This window comes from Mesoplodon bidens (assembly GCF_964165515.1).
Source record: "Mesoplodon bidens genome assembly, chromosome: 9".
Classification (NCBI taxonomy): Eukaryota; Metazoa; Chordata; class Mammalia; order Artiodactyla; family Ziphiidae; genus Mesoplodon; species Mesoplodon bidens.
Genome location: NC_138166.1, coordinates 89,406,342 through 89,426,963, shown reverse-complemented (window position 1 = coordinate 89,426,963; position 20,622 = coordinate 89,406,342). Strand labels below are relative to the sequence as shown.

At 36.8% G+C, this 20,622-nt stretch overlaps 1 protein-coding gene across 6 annotated transcripts in view; it reads left to right on the top strand.

Moving 5' to 3' along the window:
* CNOT4 (CCR4-NOT transcription complex subunit 4) overlaps nucleotides 1-20,622 on the top strand; it is a 141,726-nt gene that overhangs the window by 58,866 nt on the left and 62,238 nt on the right. For all 6 annotated transcript variants that reach the window (XM_081243816.1, XM_081243815.1, XM_081243818.1 and 3 more), the window contains exons 2-3: nucleotides 3,513-3,778; nucleotides 17,132-17,329. In XM_081243816.1, the coding sequence (XP_081099942.1) occupies nucleotides 3,605-3,778; nucleotides 17,132-17,329 (372 nt within the window). In that variant the 5' untranslated portion in view covers nucleotides 3,513-3,604. The remainder of the gene's footprint in view (nucleotides 1-3,512; nucleotides 3,779-17,131; nucleotides 17,330-20,622) is intronic.

Here is a 20,622-nt window from a genome sequence, read left to right as displayed (position 1 = left end):
TATACTCCAGTAAGGATCTATTAAAAAAAAAAATGACCGCTTAGAGTTGAGCCCAAGAAAAGTCTGCCCCAACCAACACATGCTTGCTACCCTGCTCTGTCTCTGGCTCACTCTTAACCTGAAGTGGAGGACTTCCCTTCCCCCAGCTCATTGTGATCCCTCCACACCCCCCCATTTCTGAGATTTGTAAGTAATAAATCTTGTTACTTAAAAAAAAAAGAATGTATACTGTGTTGTGTTATTAGTTGCAGGTGATATAGAGAACAAGAACTTAGATAATGAAGTAGAGATTTCCTGTAGAATTTAAATTTTTGAAAAAGTAATGTCACTTTTACTTTCAGGACATTTGCACTATATACCGAAGAATATGCAACTGAGCCTTCAGTAATCATAACTTCTGTCTTACCATATTGGAAAGGACATGGGCTTTGAAATTGGCAGTCTTACTTTTGCATTGTCTTTAACACCCCTCATTTTATTTATTTGTTTGTTTGTTTTTGAATTTTTATTAGAGTATAGTTGATTTAGTGTTGTGTTTCTGCTGTACAGCAAAGTGGATCAGTTACTCAGTTATACATATACATATATCCACTCTTTTTTAGATTCTTTTCCCATATAGGTCATTACAGAGTATTGAGTAGAGTTCCCTGTGCTATACAGTAGGTCCTTATTAGTTATCTATTTTATACATAGTAGTGTGTATATGTCAATTCCAATCTCCCAATTTATCCCTCTCCCCCTTTTCCCCCTGGTAACCATAAGATTAAACCCCTCATTTTATATATGAGGAAACTGATAGTGGCAAAACTGGGTCTGCAGACCAGGATTCCTGAATTGTTTATAAATACGTATACCATTTTTTTCTTTTTAAAAAACTTATATTTTGAAATAATTATAGGTTCATAAGAAGATATTTCATTTTATTTTTCTTCTAATTATTAACAAAAGTCAGATTGAATTTTCCTAAAAGAGATGAAAATAATTTCTTTTTTTAAGTTTGGCCATTTGAATTGCAAAAATGTTTGTTGTAGCAATACAGATAATACAGATTTTCAAAATAAAATTAGTATCTCCATTTTGTCTTTTGTGATATGGATAACGTTTTGGTGTATAACCTTCAATGTGCTTTATTTTCTTCGAGAAACAAATCAAATATATACACATAGAGTTTTTATATTTACGTGGAAGTAATTATATATTTACGTTAGTCTCCAGTTTACTTTTACAAATTAAAAAATCCTATATAATAGACATCTTCTGATTCAACACACATCAACCTTATGGCTATATCATTATTTACTTAATGATTTGCCAACTGATGGATAGTTAACATTGTTTGCAGTTTTCTACTCTTATGAACAATGCTGCAAAACATATAGCAAAGTACTTGGTGCACATGTGTGAGTATTTATGTAGGATAAAGTCTAAGGTGCTTTAAGGGAGTGGTTAAAAGCACAGATGTGGGGCTAATTCCTGGAATGAATCCAGGCCGCACCACTTAATAGCTGTGCAATTTAAGGCAAGGTACTCTTTGTGCTCCCATTTCGCTTTGTAAAGAGGAACTTAGATCAGTTGATAATCTCCACTTTGCTGGGAGACTAACTTTGACAGGCTGGTGGGGGAAAAATGCTACCTCACTGTTTACTAAAGAGGTTGATCACCTTTTCATATGTTGTAATCATTTGTAATTCTTTTGTGAACTACTCATCATATTCTGTTCTCATTTTTTCTTTTGACTTGTTTGCTTTTTAAAAATTGCTTGTAAGATTTCTTTATATATTCTGGATAGTGACTCTTGTATACAGTGAATATATACTTTACTCTTGCTTGCTTTACTCTGTTGCTTTAATTTGTCTGTTTTTTTCTTTTCACATTGCTAAGTTGATCATATCTATCTTTTATGAATTTCTGTTTCTGCTTAGGAAGACTTTCTGTATCCCAAGATTTTTTAAAATTCTATTTTCTTCTAACACTTTAATAGTTTATTTCAATGTATAGCTCTTTAGACAGATCATATGGGATTTATTTTGATTGCAGTATGAGATAGCTATATACTGTTTCTTTCTTAAAATGGATAGACCAGGATCCTGTTACTGCTTTTAAATTGGGTCCATCCTTGCCATGTTGATTTGTTATGTCCCCCACACCTTTTTAAAATAAATTTATTTATTTATTTTTGGCTGCATTGTGTCTTCGTTGCTGTGCATGGGCTTTCTCTAGTTGTGATGATCAGGGGCTACTCTTCATTGCGGTGCATGGGCTTCTCATTGCGGTGGCTTCTCTTGTTGCAGAGCACAGGCTCTAGGCGCATGGGCTTCAGTAGTTGTGGCTCACGGGCTCTAGAGCGCAGGCTCAGTAGCTGTGGCACACGGGCTCGGTTGCTCTGCAGCATGTAGGATCTTCTCAGACCAGGGCTCGAACCCATGTCCTCTGCATTGGCAGGTGGATTCTCAACTACTGCACCACCAGGGAAGCCGTTGTTATGTCCCTTTTATCAAATATTAAAATCTCATTAATTCATCGTTCTGTTTATAGATTCTCTATTTAGTTTCTTTGATCCTTTGTCTGTTTTTGTACCAATATCAAATTATTTGTTACTGTAGCTTTGTAGTACAGTTCAGTATCTGATAGTGCAGATCCCCACATTTCTTCCACAAAAGTTTCAAAGCACGTCTCATGCATTTACTCTTTCATGTAAACTTTAGAATTAGTTTGTCAAATTATGTAAACAAAATATCTCCGTTATTTTGACATAGCGTTTTAATTTAATGGTGACTTTAGCCTGAAAATTTTCAATTCTCCATAATCTAAAAAGATAAATTATTTAATTTTTAAAAAAACTTTGAGGCATGGAGGTCTATTTGTTCTCTTCCCCCTTTCTGTAGGCTTTTTGTAGCATTTCTATAATAAAAGAATATTTTAATTTTATTTAATACATGTGTATTTTCCCAGAAGTGAATTTTTCATTGGCATATTAATACATATTTAATTGTAAACAGTTAGGTTCTATGGCATATTTTTTTCAGGTCTTATGTTTTCTGTGGTAATGGTTTGATATTAACATGTAATTACAGGTAACTGAAACTGCTCTTCTTCATTAGTTTTATTTTGTAAATTAGGAGACATTTTAGACTACTATAATACTCTTTTAGTTATGTGGCAGTATTACTACTAGCTTTTAGGTGAAAGATAAGACAGTTTAGAGTATGTTTTAAGGTGAAGATGTTTCTGTATAGTATTTATTCCCCTAAAATATACTGTGATTAGTACTGGTTAGTATTAAATGTTTTAGCTAAAAAAAGGAAGTTCTTTTCTGTTTCTGTTGAATCAAAAAATTTAACAACCTCACGCCTTTTATCTTGACATGAAGAATATACAGAATTCCATCTTCTGAGATAGCAAAAATTGATCTGATTAACATTTTTCAAATTTTTTATGAAATTTGGTTCTTGATCATTGAATATGCCATTTTTTTCAGTAGTAAGCAGTATATTTTGTTTTTTCTTATGCAGGTCTTTGAAGTTCTACAGTTTAGTTCCTAGCGCTGAACCTCCTTCTCCCTTAAATTATTATAAACTTTTGCTGCTGTTTAATAAACGTGAAGATGTCTCGCAGTCCTGATGTGAAGGAAGACCCTGTGGAATGTCCTCTTTGCATGGAGCCCTTGGAGATAGATGATATCAACTTTTTCCCTTGCACCTGTGGCTACCAGATTTGCCGATTTTGTTGGCATCGAATTCGCACTGATGAAAATGGGCTTTGTCCTGCATGCAGAAAGGTAAATACTCCAAAATAACTTTGTGTTTAGTTTTTTTCCCCATGCCTATGAGTAAGTAGATTTAAAAGAATCTACAAACCTCAGATGAGATAATGTGTAGCATTGTATTTTTAAGATTTAATGAAGTGGAAAGAACACGGCCCTGAGAGTCAGTCTCGGCTTTATTGTTAACTAAGTATATGACCTTGGTGAAGTCACATAACCTCTCTGGTTGGCCTTAGTTTTCTTATCTGAGGAGATTGACAAGATTGGTGGTGCTGGCTGTTTAATAGGATTAGGAGTAGAGAGAGGCAGTAGATTTAGATAGGATGGTGTGAAATTGGAAAAACACAATCAGTATTACATCTGAGGGGAAATTTGCTTTAGTTTTCTAGTACAAAAGAGTAGAGAAGTTTTGATGTTTACTAAAAAAGATCATGAGTTAAAATGAAAAGAGAAATACTGGTTTAGAAGGTAATACTTACTCATTTGTTGGTGCTTATGACAATCCTAGGCTGATGGTGCTATCCCTATTGTATGCTTAAGGAAACTAGGCCTTTTAAGTAACTTATCGAAGGCATCAACTAATGGGTAGTAGGTTTGGGGGTCAAATGCAGGTTCTTTGAATCCTTTCTAAATCTAAAATATCTATGATTTTTAAAATAGTATTCTGGGTTTTGTTGTTTTTATAAGCAGATACAGCAGTTACAGTGTAGTAAGTGACCTATTAGGGTGAGTAGGATTGCTGCATCTCTGTTTTGAAGGACTTTGTTACCACCTTAAGGATTAATGCAAATAGCTGTTTTTTGCCTTATCCTTAATGTCTGTTTGTATGATTTAAACTTTTTTTTGTTTACCCATTCAAAGAGCTCTTGGTTCATTATTACCACATTTTGAGAATTGGAAATGTGTTTTAGATACCTAGATTAGTAAAAAAAATAATATCTCAGAAGGCAATGCATTGTCCAGTTTTTTTTTTTTTTTTTAAATCTAGTGGGCAGTTAACGTATATTATATGAATGAAAAAAGGTGAGCTCTACTTAAATGTTAATTAATGTAGTTTATATATATATATATATATAAGTTAGATAACAGTAGGTGTTTATAATGTATATATATATCTTTTTATATAGTTCATATACTTTAAGAATGTGAATGGAAAGGTAAATGAACATGATAACATTAGCTTTTTAAATCTGTGTTAATGAATTTTAAAACATTCAGTTGTATTTTAAAAATCAGTTCCCCATCATTCCATTAGAGGACAATTGTATTGAACTATTATGTTGAAAGTGGTGACTTTCAGGATAACCTAAGACTATTTGAGGAAATGGCAAAGAAATTCATTTCAGTTTTAAGGGATTACCTAGAATCACCTCAAATCCTTAGAAAGTGGAGCAAAAAATAGAAAAAAAATTAAGATTAAAAACTAAATAGAGTGACTTCAGCAAAGCTGGTTGTTAGTAAAAGGGTTCCTTTCTGGGAGGACTTAGTGTGAGGAATCTGGAGGGCAGAAGCCATTGGGATCAATTTAAAGAAAAAGTGTTAACTCAAAGCATATTCAGGAGAAGACTGTTGAAAAAAGGTAATAATAGTGGTGCTTCAAGATCCTAGGAAAACTGTCAGTGTGGTTGGTTGAGTACAGAGGCATTGGAGCAACAGTCCAATTTTATGCCAGGTAGCAGATACAGATGCCCTCTAGTTGGAACACTGATTATAAATTTAGGTCAGAGCCTTAAAGGGGATAGAAATACCCTGGAGGAACTAGGACCTCCTATGCTCAGAAGATGAACTATTAACATACCCCTTTGAGCTGTTTTTCCTCTCTGTGGTCACAAAAAAACATCCTGCAGCAAACAGAAATAGCATTTTATAGACTGGTGGACAGTGCTTACATGTGCAACAACCAAGAATCAATAGGTATTTCAGGAAAGCCAACATTATGGAAGGGAAGCACAAAAATCAGTATATAGAAGAATCTAACATAAGTAAGCAAACAGAAAGAAACTTTTCAAGTGTCATTGGTACCTCTCAAAGAGGTAAGAGAGAATGACATATTCATGTAGAAGGAACACTTTTTAAAAAAAAACAGATCTTCAAAATAAACAATCTTGTAGATAGGTTGAAGAAAAGAATGAACACAGTTCGAGAGCAAATTAGCAAGTTGGAAGATTGTGCTGAGTATTTTTTTGTGGGATATAGTGCAGAAAGATAAAAAATAGAAAGCATGAAAGAAAAGTTAAGCAATGTAAAAGAGAGATCTACTGGTTCTAATCTCTGCTAAGAGAAGTTTTAGAAGCAGTGAGCTAAGAATGGATCAGAAGAAATAATGAAAGAACTAATAGAAGAAAATTACTATGAAAAGCAGATGTCCTCAGATTAGAAGGGTTCTGTAAGTATGAAGCAAGATGACTGAAAAATATCAACATCTATTTACATAATTGGGAGATTTTAGAATATCTTGAATAAAGACAAAGTTCTGAAAGTCCATGAGAGAAAAATACATAGATTACAAAGGAACAAGAATAAAACGGATGCCAGTGTTTTTGTTTTACAACCATAGAAAAGAGAACACAAATGAAAAATTTGTTTTTCCAAATTTTTGAGTGAAAATAAGTTTTAATGAAGAATTCTCAATTTCATTCAGATTTGAAAGCATAATAAAACATTTTACAGACATGCAAAGATTAATCAGATTTAATATCCACTATCCAATACAAGGAGAAGAGTTGAGGATGACTGCAAGATTTTGAACTGAGCAACTAGAAGTAGAATGGCCATTAACTGACATGGGGAAGACTGCATCTTCTAGGAATAGGGTTTTTGAGAAGATCAGGAACTCGGTTTTAAACATGTTAAGTTTGAGATTCCTATTAGAGAGGAGATATTGACTAGACAGGTGAATATTCAAGTTTGGTTTGGGCATGGAGATATAAATTTGGGAGTTAATCAATATATAGAATTTTTTTTTTTTTTTTTGCGGTACGCGGGCCTCTCACTGTTGTGGCCTCTCCCGCTGCAGAGCACAGGCTCCGGACGCACAGGCTCAGCGGCCATGGCTCACGGGCCCAGCCACTCCGCAGCACGTGGGATCTTCCCGGACCAGGGCACGAACCCGTGTCCCCTGCATCGGCAGGCAGACTCTCAACCACTGCACCACCAGGGAAGCCCAGAATATTTTTATAAATTAATGACACTGGGTGAAATCACAGAGAGGGTCAGTGGAAAAAATGAGAGATTGTCTAAGGATGAACACCAAGGCTCTCCAACATTTATAGAAGGAAAAGAAAAAAAAAATCCAGATTAAAGAAATATGAGACAGCCTCCTTTTGGGTCTCCAAGTTAGAATCTTTAGCTGAGGCACTTATTGTTAATAGTCAGACCAGGAGTTTTTTTTGTTTTTGTCTTTGTTTTTTAATTTCTTGTTGGCTTAATATCCACTTAATATCCACAACTCTTAGAACCTCTCCTTAGTTTCTTAACTACCAGACTTTGCTCATACCTGTCTCATGGCATGAGTCACGGAAGGCAGACAGTGCAGGACACACAAAGTCTTGGAATCTGGCTTAGCTTTGCTAGAGAGTGCTGAACACACATAATTATGAAGCTGCCCATCTCAGTCAGGGACCAGCAAATCTTTACATCTCTGGAGCCCAGCCTCAGTGGTTGTGTTAACACAGAAGGAAACCACAAGTGTTTCTGGAGAGGACCATGAAGCTACAATTTAGATACAGCCCAACCCTGCAGGGAGAAGCCTGTAGAAGGCGTTCTGTGAGATGTCAAATTGAGATGATTTAAATAAACTTGGAGATGCAGGTGGCGCTAGTTGAAGCCAGCTCCTTATTTTGGCTCACAAGATCAAACCTGTCTGTTTGCAGAAAGGGCCTCTTTTGTTTTAATAGCTTTGAAAAGCAGAGAGAGAGGCAGGTTTTAAAAACATATGAAGTTGGGCTTCCCTGGTGACGCAGTGGTTGAGAGTCCGCCTGCTGATGCAGGGGACACGGGTTCGTGCCCCAGTCCGGGAAGATCCCACATGCCGCGGAGCGGCTGGGCCCGTGAGCCATGGCCGCTGAGCCTGCGCGTCCGGAGCCTGTGCTCCACAACAGGAGAGGCCACAACAGTGAGAGGCCCGTGTACTGCAAAAAAAACCCCAAAAAATAACCATATGAAGTTGAATGTTTCTCTTTGGTCCTAGTGGCTGAGCCTAGTGGGGTCAAAAGGACCTTAGTGCTTGCCTAAACAGGTGCAGGTCATTCCTTAGACTGCCTTTGCATGTCTTTTTAGTACAGCATGTCTGAGAAAAATATCTGGTGGAAACAGCAGATGTGGGAACATGGGTGGTTTACTGATGTAGCACCATACAACATTGGCTCACATGGAAATTAGAGACTGGCCAAGGAAATGAAAACTTCAACAAGGGTATTATTTTTACCTCAGAAATAATAGAAGATATTGAATCCATGAAACAAGAACAGTATGGTATAAAAAATTCAGTGAATAAGAAACAGTTATTGAAAATTAAAATATGATAGCAGAAATAACTCAAGCAAAGAGTTAGAAGATGAAGTTGAGATGATCTCTTAACAAGTAGTGCAAAAAGGCAAAGGAGAATGTTTGAGAGAAGAGATAACTTTTATTTGAGGATCAGTCCAGGAGGTCACATAACAAATAAGTTAGTATTCTTGAAAGAGATCACAATGATACAGAGGAAAATTGTCTTCAATAATATATGATTGAAGAATATTCCCAGAACCAAAGGACATATTTTCAGATTAAAAAGGCACCGAAGAATACAAAAACATTAATTCAAAAAGATATATGCACTGTTATGTTCCTTGTGGTATTATTTACAGTAACAAGATATGAAAACAACCTAAGTGTCCATCAATGGATGAACTGATAAAAAAGATGTGTATTCCACACACTGGAATACTACTCAGCCATCAAAAAGGTGGAATCTTGCCATTTGTGACAGCATGGATGGACCTTGAAGGGTCCATGCTAAGTGAAATAAGTCAGATGGAGAAAGACAAATACTGTATGATTTCACTCATATGTGGAATATACAAACAAAACAAAATAAATGAACAAACCAAATAAAAACAAACACATAGATACAGAGAACAGAGTAGTGGTTACCAGAGGGGAAGGGGCGGGGGGGTGGAAGGTGAAATAGATAAAGGACATCAACTGTTTGGTGACAGATAGAAACTAAATCTTTGGTGGTGAGCATGCTGTAGGGCACCCAGAAGTAGAAATATAATGTTGTACACATGAAACTTACAGAAGGTTATAAACCAGTGTTACCTCAAAAAACAAACAAACAAAAAAAAAAACAAACCACCAAAAAAGCAAAAATGCCCATCAAGTGCCAGGCACAAACTTTTATTTTTAAGTGTCAAAATACCAAAGAGAAAGAACTTCTACAAGTTTCCGAAGAGGAAGAAGTAGGTTGCACATGAAAGATCAGGAATCAGTCATTTCAGACTTTTCTAAATCAAGTCTTAAAGCTAGAAGACACTTCTGAAGGAAATTTATTTTCATTTTAGAACTCTGTATCTGCTTGACTGTTAATTAAGTATGAGGGAGTTATGAAAAGACATTTTCAGACCTGAAAGTTCTCAAAAATATTTTACCTTCTGTGCATTCTTTCTCAGGAATTTAGTAAAGGATATGCCCCATCAATATAAAGGAATGAAGAAGAGAAAAAAAATACATAGGATAGTGGAAATAGGTAATCAAACATAGGCAAGAAGCAGTGGGATTTCTTGGATGATGGGGAAAGATGAAAGATGTGACCTGTAGAGGGCAGTTAATCCAGAATGTGGCAAATCAGAAAGCTCCAAGAGGAATATCTACAAAAAGATCAAAATGAAAGAATACTTGGTGTTTTTAAAGAGAAATGTCTTGTGAAGCCATTTCAACAATTGGAGGAAATTTGATGGTTGAATTGGTAATAAACACATGGAGATCTAATCAGACAAAACACAGTTATTAACTCTATGGGAAACAAAAACTTGTACAGAAAAAGTAATCATATTATGCTGCAATGGCTCAGATATGAAGCAGGGGTTGAAATTTATTTTTTTTTCCATACAGATATCCTGTTGTTACTGCATCTTTTGTAGAAAAGACCACCCCTTTACTTTTTTTTTTTTTTTTTTTTTGTGGTACGCGGGCTTCTCACTGTTGTGGCCTCTCCCGTTGCGTAGCACAGGCTCCGGACGCGCAGGCTCAGCGGCCATGGCTCACGGGCCCAGCCGCTCCGTGGCATGTGGGATCTTCCCGGAGTGGGGCATGAACCCATGTCCCCTGCATCGGCAGGCGGACTCTCAACCACTGCACCACCAGGGAAGCCCCCCCTTTACTTTTGAATGGTTTTGGACTCTCATGAAAATCAGTTGCTCATAAATGTGTCAGTCTATTTCTAGAGTCTGTATCTCATCCACTGATGATTATGTCTCTCTTTTTGTCAATACCATACTGTCTTGACTACTCTAAATCTTCAAATCTGTTATAATAAAAACTTTCAAATTTGTTATTCTTTTTAGAATTTATTCTGTGTATCTGAACCTTAGCCTTTCCACAAATAAGTTTTTTAATTAGCTTGTCATTTTGTACAAAAAGCCTACTGGAATTTTGGTTGAGATTGCATTGAATAAGCAGGTCAATTTGAGGAAAAATGACATCTTGAAAATGTTAACTCATATAGGTCATGAATAAGTTTTATCTTTCCATTTTTCTAGGTTTTAAACATTTCAGAAACAATGTTCTGTAGTTTTCATGTACAGAGTACAGCATGTTTTGTTATATTTGCCTATAACTATTTTTTTTTAGGGGGGATTTTTTTTGGATTGGTTTTTTTTTTTTTTTGGCCATGCCACGCAGCATGTGGTATCCCAGCTCCCTCACCAGGGATCAAACCTGTGCCCCCTGCAGTGGAAGGGTGGTATCCCAACCACTGGACCACCAGGGAAGTCCCTGTGTTTTTTGAGCTTTGGCACATGATACTGTTTTTAAAATTCCATTTTCCAGTTATTCATTGTCATTATGTAGAATAATTGATTTTTGTTAAATAGATTCATTAGGATTTTCTAAATAGATGATCACATCTTCTGTGGATAAAGACAGTTTTATTTCTTTCCAACCTTTATTTCTTTAAATTGTTTTTCTTGCCTTATTGCAGTGGGTAAGCCCTATACTATAACCTTGGATAAAAGTGGGACAAACACATATCCTTGTTTGTTCCCAATCCTAGTAAGAAGACGTTGAGTATTTCACTATGAAGTATGTCACTGTTTTTTTGTAGGTGGTCCTTATCAGGTTGAGGAAGTTTGCTTTTATTCTTTGCCTACAGAGAGTTTTTATCACGAGTGGGTGTTGCATTTTATCCAATGCCTTTTCTGCTTCTGTTGAGATGATCGTGTGTTATCTCCTTTGTTCTGTAGAAACAGTGATTTAGGTTGATTTTTTTAATCAACTTTCCCTCCCAAGGGTAAATCTCATATGGTCATGATGTATTATCCTTTTTATTTTCAATTTGCTAATATTTTCAGGAGGAGTTTTGCATCTGTGTCATGAGAGGTATTTATCTGTGGCTTTCTTTTATGTTGTTTTTAGATTTGGCACCAAAGAAATACTGGTTTCAGGAAATGTTTCCTCCTCTATATTCTGAAAGAGTACATGTGACTGGTGTTCTTTTTTATTTCCCCCCTAAATTCATTGTTTACACTCACTCTATCGGAGTGTCTTCAGGAGGGCTGATATGAAAACTGACTACCACAGGATTCCTGTATGTAGATTTCTGGAATTCTTTTTGTACTGGTTCCCCCTCTGTGGTATTTTGACCCATAAATTTCAGTTGCCTCAATCTCTTCAAATTTTGAACACTGTCCCCCTCTGCTCATTGTGACCGTTGGACCCAGTGCCAAGGTCCAGTAAGTGCCAGAAGAGCAGAAAACTGGGACACTTGTGGTTTTCATCTGTCTTCTTTCTTTTCTCTCAGAGGTCATAGACCTGCTGTTCACTGTCTGTTGTTTGGTGTCTGAAAACAGTTATTTCATATATTTTGTCTAGTTTTCCAGTTGTTTATGCTGGTATCCCTAGTCTTTTACCCATCTAATCTGCCATGGCTGGAGGTCGAAGTGTATAAATAATATTTGAACTTCATAATAATGTAATTGTGACCCTTGACCTAACCAAAATTAGGATGGACGGTTGGAAAGTGGGCTTGGAATGTATGGTTAGGCTGGCTGAAAGAAATCTAAATCTTCAATTTGCATAATGTAATATTTAATACTGAAAAATCAGGAAGTAGCAATACAAGCATGTTATTTAATGATGTGGTAGTGAACGACAAAAGAATCATCCAAGAGAATAAACAGTTTATTTTTAGGGAGAGGCAACTGTTGAGGGGGAGTAAGGATATGGGGGACTCTGCTCTTTTTCCTAATAAAACTTGTAGAACTGTTTGACTAGGAACACAGATAAGAAAAATACCAGTGAAACTAGGGGAAAAAAGATAGAGTGGACAAATGGAAATCATAGGAAAGAAAGTATAATAGCAATGATATTAGTTAGTCATAATCAGATTCAAGATTGAACACATTTAAAAAAGATAAAGAAGATATTTTTCTTCCTGATGAAAGGTCCCCTAAAGTCACGAAACTTTTATTTACTTAACAGAGCTAAGAAGTATATTGAGCTGATGTAAATACCAGGAGAAACTGCACCCACATGCATAATGGAGAGACTTCTAATTTCTGTATTTTAGAAAAATATGAAGTACACAATAAAAAGGAAATGGAAAATTTGATTAACACAGTTAGCAAGCATGTGTGTGTTTGTGCATGCACATAACTCTGTACAAATAAATTTGTACAAAGCTTTAAAATACAGGTATAGTGGGCAAAAAAATTGACTGTTAGGCCACAATGGATATATTAATCAGTTCCAGAAAGTAGAACTCACTTGTGTATTTCTATTTATTCTTCTTGGGGTTTGTAGGGCTTCTTGAACCTGTGGATTTGGTGAGTTTCATTAGTTCTGGAAAAAATTAAGCTGTTATCTCTTCAGCTGTTGCATTTATTCTCTCTCCTCTCTTTCTGAGACTCTGATTAAATATTTTCCAGATCTTTTCACTATCTGCCATGTCTTTTAATCTCTTTTCTGTTTCTTTCTTTTTCTTCCTTTCATGCATTAATGGATGATCTCTTCTGATCAATCAGAATTTTTTTTTTTTAGGTCTAGTCTACTGAGTTTTTAAATTTTGCCATTGTGTTTTCCATTTCTAGAAGTAACGTTTGTTCTTTTTTTTATTATTATTATTATTTTTTGCGGTACGCGGGCCTCTCACTGCTGTGGCCTCTCCCGTTGCGGAGCACAGGCTCCGGACGCGCAGGCTCAGCGGCCATGGCTTACGGGCCCAGCTGCTCCGCGGCATGTGGGATCTTCCCAGACCAGGGCACGAACCCGTGTCCCCTGCATCTGCAGGTGGACTCTCAACCACTGCGCCACCAGGGAAGCCCCGTTTGTTCTTTTTTGATACTTGATTTTTTAAAAAGCTTTTTATACCATGCAGATATTTTCAAGTTTGTCATATATTTGTTTAAACAGATTAGAATTATTGTTTTAAAATCTGTCCAGTAATTCCAGAAGCTGAAGTCTTGTGAGGGATGTTTCTGTTGTTTGTTGTTTTATTTCTTTATGTGATTTGTTGTCTGTATCTGCTTCATGGTTGTCATTGAATTATTTTTAGGGTTCTCCAAGGCCCCAGATGAATTTGCCCTCTGATAGAGAGGCTTTGATTTGGCTTCTGCTGGATCCTGTAAACATTGCCATTAGGGATGCCTTAAGCGTATAGGTCTTTGCTCTGGCCAACCATAAAGGTCTTTTGTTCTCCTGAGTGCACATCTTCCCTGGGATTGGTTTCAACTTCTCTAGGATGGGTTTCTTCTACACCCTTTTCCTTTCTTCTTATCTTGTACTGACCTCTGTGTATTTTGTACTTACCCTAAGACAAAATGAGTTCTTTGAGGGTGGGCTGGGTCTCAGCTTAACGTGGGAGTGATCTCCCCCAAAATTCTTCACCTTGATTTGGCCTTGGACTTTTAATGCTGTCCCTCTTCCCCCATTTGTACCTCTCTCCCATTTGTTGTTACTCAGACTTTCTGCTTATCTCTCTGGGTTTTGACTTTTATCCAAAAATTGTCTTGGGACTTCCCCACTGCAGATCATTATTGTTTTTAAGATGTTGGTTAGAAAAAAGTCTTATACAGTATTTTTCGTTGTCTTTAGCAAGAGGAAGAGATAAAGCTGTAAATGCATTAATTAGGAAATGAAGAACAAAAATAGATGAACTTATTTCCAGGTTAAGAAACCAGAAAAAGAATAAACATTGCGACAGTGGAAAGTAGGGATTGAGTAGAATTTAGTGAAATAGGAAAAAAGCAATATTTCAGTAAAGGTTAGAGCTGGTTCTTTGAAACAACAAATAAAATAAAGTCCTGGTAAGTCTGATCAGAAAATAAAACAGAAGACATATGTAAATACACATGTAAATTATGAATAAAAGTGGAAACATAACTACACATTTTTATTTTTTTGGCATTTATATTACTTTGCATCATCTTTTATCAGGATTTTACAGTGTCAGAGACTGTTAGCAAAGAAAAAAACCGGAGTGCTTGTCAAATCCTTCATGTTTTCAGAAGAGTTAAAAGTTACATCAGTGTTTTTCAGACTATCTCTGATGCAAAACCAGATTTTTTGTATCCCCCCTGCCCCAGTCTGTTGGTGACTGATACAGGGTCCTATTAAGCATGCCTAGTACCCAGCTTGTGTCATGTGATTTACCACCTAAGTTCGATAACAACCACACAGATAACTATCTTATTCTTCAGAGCCCACTGATGATGTACTTGAATGTTGTGGCAACGTTAAGTTGCTATAAAAGTTTCCAAACGCTTTTTCTCAATTTTTATACTTCTCTTCTCATGGACTGGTAAGATTCAGTGCATGGATTAGACTTTGAAATGGAACTAGGAACAATCTATATGCTTGATCCACTCAGGGAGTAGACTGTCACCACTATAGATGTTAGTGAAGGGCCACAGCTTTCAAATAAACTTAATGATAAACACTCCAAAAGGAGCTACCCAGAAATCCTGTGGTAGAAAATAGCGTTTCCATGTGCAAATGAAAATTTTAAATGATCTTGTGGAAAGATATTTTAATTGGTTTGTATGTAGTTCATTTTTATACTTGTGCCCATATAGCTTTGAATAGCTTCATGGGATTAAAATCATCCAGGCAGATAGATTAGGATTTGAAAGGAGATAATATAGGTACAGAAGGGTGAGTGGAGAGAGAGAAAAGATTTAAATTGGGAAGATTACATCATTGATTGAAGAATTTAATTTATTGTAATAGATCCATAACCATTTGATTCCTCAAATTAAAATGTAAGAACACTTTGAAGTAAGTTTTTTTTTTTTTAAAGACGGTAGCCAATTCTTTTTATTTATTTATTTATTTTTGGTTGCTTTGGGTCTTCGTTGCTGCACGTGGTCTTCCTCTAGTTGCGGCGAGCAGGGACGACTCTCTGTTGCGGTGCGCGGACTTCTCATTGCGGTGGCTTCTCTTGCTGCGGAGCACGGGCTGTAGGCGCACGGGCTTCAGTATTTGTGGCACGCGGGCTCAGTAGTTATGGCTTGCGGGCTCTAGAGCGCAGGCTCAGTAGTTGTGGTGCATGGGCTTAGTTGCTCCGCAGCATCTGGGATCTTCCTGGACCAGGGCTCGAATCCCTGTCTCCTGCATTGGCAGGCGGATTCTTAACCACTGCGCTACTAGGGAAGTCCCCCACTTTTTTTCTTGACGGCAGGATTTCTGTTAATCCCCACTTCTGATATTCTGATAGGCAGTTTCCCATTTCTGAGATCTCTTCACATTCAGCTTTTAGATATTATTATTTAGTGTGTTCCATCTTCCATTTATTATTAACTGTTTTTTGTAGTAGTACAGTTGTCCCTTGGTATCTGCACAGGATCATTTCCAGGAACACCACACCCCACCCCTGCAGATACCAAAGTTCCTGGATGCTCAGGTCCCTTATATAAAACAGTGTAGTATTTGGGTATAACTTACGCACATCCTCCCATATACTTTAAATCATCTCTAGGTTACATATAATATCTAATACAACATAAATGCTGTATAAGTAGTTGTAAATACAGTGTAAATGCTACGTAAACAGTGGCTGGGTGCATGGCAAATTCAAGTTTTTTTTTTTTTGGAACTTTCTGGAATTTTTTACCCCCAAATATTTTCAGTCCATGGTTGGTTGAATCTGAGGATGTGGAACCTGCAGATATGGAGGGCTAGCTGTTATAATAACTGACTTATTGAATAGTTCTGTGCAGAACACAATTTTAATTACTTTATAAGTGTGTTGTCTTTCTTAATTCTCACAGAAACCCTCTGAATAAAGTACTCTGATTCCCATTTTACAGAATAGAAGACTGAGGCAGACAGATTACATAACTTTGCCAAGGTCTCTTGGTAAAGAATGATCCAAGATTCAAAGCCAGTCCGTGTGAGTCCACAGCTCTTATTCAGGCCATCAGTAGTCTTGGCATTAGCAGTAGGAATGAAAAAATTATAATGATGAGAGAGGAAACCATTGTAAGAGTGTAATTACTAGTATTTATTGAGGGATTACTGTGTGCCAGTTACACATAATAATTGCTTTATGAATGTTATTTTTACACCAGCCTTTAAGATTATTTTCATTTTACTTATGAGGATATGGAGGCATAGAGTTTAATTGACTTGCCTAAGACCACGTGGGTAATAAGTGTTGAAGCTAAGTTCAAACTCCTGGGCCAGAGGATCTATGTATTGCTGTTTATTTGCTCATCTGTGTCCGTAGACTGGGAATGTATTAAAGAATAAGTACTTAATTAATCTCCAAGCACATAGTAAGTTTTCATTAAATATTTGTTGATTGTAATACATAAACCCATATTTAGATGAGAGAACTTATACTCTTTGCCTCTTACACAGTACCTTAGAAGCTTAATTTTCCTCTAAACTGTGTGCTAGGCATTGTAGGGAATACCAGGATTGTTGTTTTAAATTTTAGAACCTTTGGTGATGTTTCAAATTTCAGCACAAAAAGTGGTTTAAATAGTATTTTAAAACAATTCTATATAACATTTAACTTTTATTAAATAAAAACTGAAAAGATTCAGAAAAAGGGAGTTGTAACAAAGGGAGATGTGATGTGCATACACATCATCCAGAATTTGATAATTGTTATTCATACAGTTTTCTGTTTATTTAATGCTAACTTCTGTATTTGTTTTATGCCTACAGCCATATCCAGAAGACCCAGCAGTTTATAAACCACTCTCCCAGGAAGAACTGCAAAGGATAAAGAATGAGAAAAAACAGAAACAAAATGAAAGAAAACAGAAAATATCAGAAAATCGCAAACATTTGGCTAGTGTACGTGTTGTACAAAAAAACCTCGTCTTTGTTGTAGGTCTGTCTCAGCGCCTAGCAGACCCAGAGGTAAGTCTTCTTCTCTTTTCTTTCTCAACTTGGCATTTTTTCTTTTTGTTTATTTGGAAATAATAGCTGACTCTGCCCAATTTCAGGATTTACCTGAAAATATTAAAACTTAGGAGAAAATGGGAAATATTTTTTTAATGATCACTAAGAAACCAATGACCAGTTGTGATCTTAGGCAAGTGTATTAATCTTCCTTGGCTCATTTTCTTCAGTTGTAAAACTAGGCAGTTGAACTAGATCTCTAAAGTCTCCTTTAGTGCTAATAACCTGTGAAAGTTGGATAATGGTTCTGTTTTGCTCTTAAGGCTAATGTGACATGACTACTCTGTTTGTTTCCTCTTTTCTGTAGCTGTATTAAGGACCAACAGTGGAGATGCAGTTTCATGAACCCACCAAAGATCCGTATTTTTTTTTTTTAAATCGTGCCCAAGTAGTGAACCTTGGTTATAGAACAGTGATAGAACTGTTGCTATACTGTATCATCATTCTTTACTCATTCATTTTAAGCCAGTTTTGGGGAAAGAGGGAGAATTTGATGAAGGGAAACTATGGACCAGGTTCTTTGTCATTCGTTTGGAGGCAGGGGAGGTCTTAACCCTTTTGTTTATTACTTAACTCTTTTCTCTCCTTCCTCCACCAGCCTTATTAGAATAATGTTGAACTCATAACTTTCCTTGATGCCCATGGATGCACATCTGCTAACTTTTAGTTTCTGATATACCAGGAGGTGCTGACTAGATTGTTGGGAAGGCAGATAGAAACTGATTGGCAGCCAGAATGTTGGAGAGAGCCGAATTTGGGGGATCTGTCAAAAGTACTCCTTGAGAAGGGTTTGAAGTAATGCTCATGATGGTTGCAATCAGAGGGAGGATTATAGTGAATATGATTAGGGAGGTGGGAATCTTTGAACTTGGCTAAGTGGGCTAAAGGCCCCAGAAGGAGGAAATTTAAGGTGCCTATACATTGATTTTGTACAAATCAGTTTAGAGACAATAAAAAATATTTATTGCTGATAAGTTTACTATGTATTGAGGCTGTGAAGGGCTTCATGATCAGTAGAGGAGAAAAATCAGGGTGACCTTACTAAGAAGGCTTTATCATTGGTAATAAATGTGGAGGCAGCTCAAGGATTACTAGGACCTAGGTCCAGCTCAAGAATTACTAGGACCTGGGTCCATTAGTGGGCTGCATGATCTTCCAGAGACGTTCTTTCCAAAGTCAGAGGGTTCATAGTGGAGAAGACTTCTTTAATAAGAGATGATAAGGAGAGTGCTCATTTTAGGTCTATGGCTTAACTTCAGCAGCCACTTCTCCCTTTTTCCTAAATCTAGTACTTAACTCCCCAGACAGGCAGAATCCCACTTCACCCTTGAACACTGCCACAACTTTGTCCCAACGCTTCTGTCTCCCTCTTTCAACACTACTTTTTTTTTCCAACCAGAGAGCATTTCTTGCCTCTGCAAGTTTTTTATTTACCTACCTCTATTTATTCCTACTATTTTTTTTTTTTTTTTTTTTTTTTGCTGCACCATGCAGCTTGTGAGATCTCAGCTCCTTGACCAGGGAATGAACCTGGGCCACGGCAGTGAAAGCGCAGAATCCTAACCACTAGGCGACCAGGGAATTTCCTGCTACTCCAGTAAATTAATGGAACTTTTATTTTGATTTTATAACTCTTGGATATGGATGTACTTGATTTTCTTAATACAAAATCCAGTCACCTGTGGTACTGGAGGCATACAGAGCACCACCCAAAGGCTGGATAAAATTAAGCCATAGTCTCAGTCTGATGTTTGGATTATAGGTTTCCTACCTCATCTTTGGAATCTATGGCTTGTTTTTACTTATGTACAGAGATTTCTTATTTTCATTTCAAATAACATGATGTTAGTAAGATTAATCTGAAGAACTATTACACAGAAAGAAATTAACCTAGGGGGTGACTAGTGAGAGAGAACATTTTATCATGAGTCTAAATATACTTAAAAATCACTGTCCTGGGCCTCCCTGGTGGCGCAGTGGTTGAGAGTCCGCCTGCGGATGCAGGGGATACGGGTTCGTGCCCCGGTCTGGGAGGATCCCATATGCCGCGGAGCGGCTGGGCTCGTGAGCCATGGCCGCTGGGCCTGCGCGTCCGGAGCCTGTGCTCCGCAACGGGAGAGGCCACAACAGTGAGAGGCCCGCATACCGTAAAAAAAAAAAAAAAAAAAAAAAAAAAAAATCACTGTCCTGGTTTTATACTTTTGAAATCATTGTTGCTTGGTGAGAGGACAGTGAATTTTCTTAAACATTAGTTTCTCTCTCTTATTTCTCTTGAAAGCCTAGGAAGACCAGAGATTAGTGTTTTAGTTATTAAATCCTACTACTTCTAAATATTATCTTTAAAATTTTTCTTAATGTAACTGTCTAACCCTTTCAGATTGGAAAAATTAAAGTCAGCTTCATTAGAAAACTCGAAGTTTCAAATTGTTAGGGTAACTTTTGAGACAAAGAAGATCCCTGTGATTTACTTATTTTGGGATGATGACAGTTTGATATTTGACTGAATTCTGATTAGCAAAACAGGAACATTTAGGAAAATTTAAAGCTTGTTTTGAAAATAATTTTTGTACATCTGAAAACTTCATACCAAGATTGATAGTCAAATGTATTCATTTATCGCTCAATAGAAAAAAAAACTATCGTAGAAGATATGGTAATTAGAGGTAATGATTAGAGGTAATCATCTCCTAAATCCTAAAAATTTATATTGTCAGAACCTAATTCATTCATTCTGTAAATTAACTCTTGAATACTTACAATCTGTTAGGTACTTTGATGTTGGTGATGAAGTGGTTTAGCAAGCAGACAGTCTCTACACGTACAAGTTTACAGACAGTGGAGAAGACAGAATTAAGTACTTGTAAGCATGCCGAGCATTTATAAACAGGGAAGTACAGGGCTTTTTGAGAACATGTAACAGTGGGGAATTTAGCTAGTACAGAGATCCACAAAAAGCCTCCCTGAGGAAAGGATGATTAAAAATCATTAGGGATTAGCTGGGCAGCGAATAAGGACAAGGATGTTTCAGGTTCGTGACTGCGTGAAAGAGCAGCTTGTTTGAGGAACTGAAAGACTTTAAAGACACAACCATTTCATTTTACAAACGGGAAACCGAGGCCCAAGGAAGTTGAGTGACTTGCCTAGGATCACTCAGCTATTTCATAGCAGAGCCAGGGCTAGAAACCACCCCCATCCTCCCCACCTCCCTGGTCTTAGAGCTCCTATTCCAATGTATTTTACACCAGTGAATG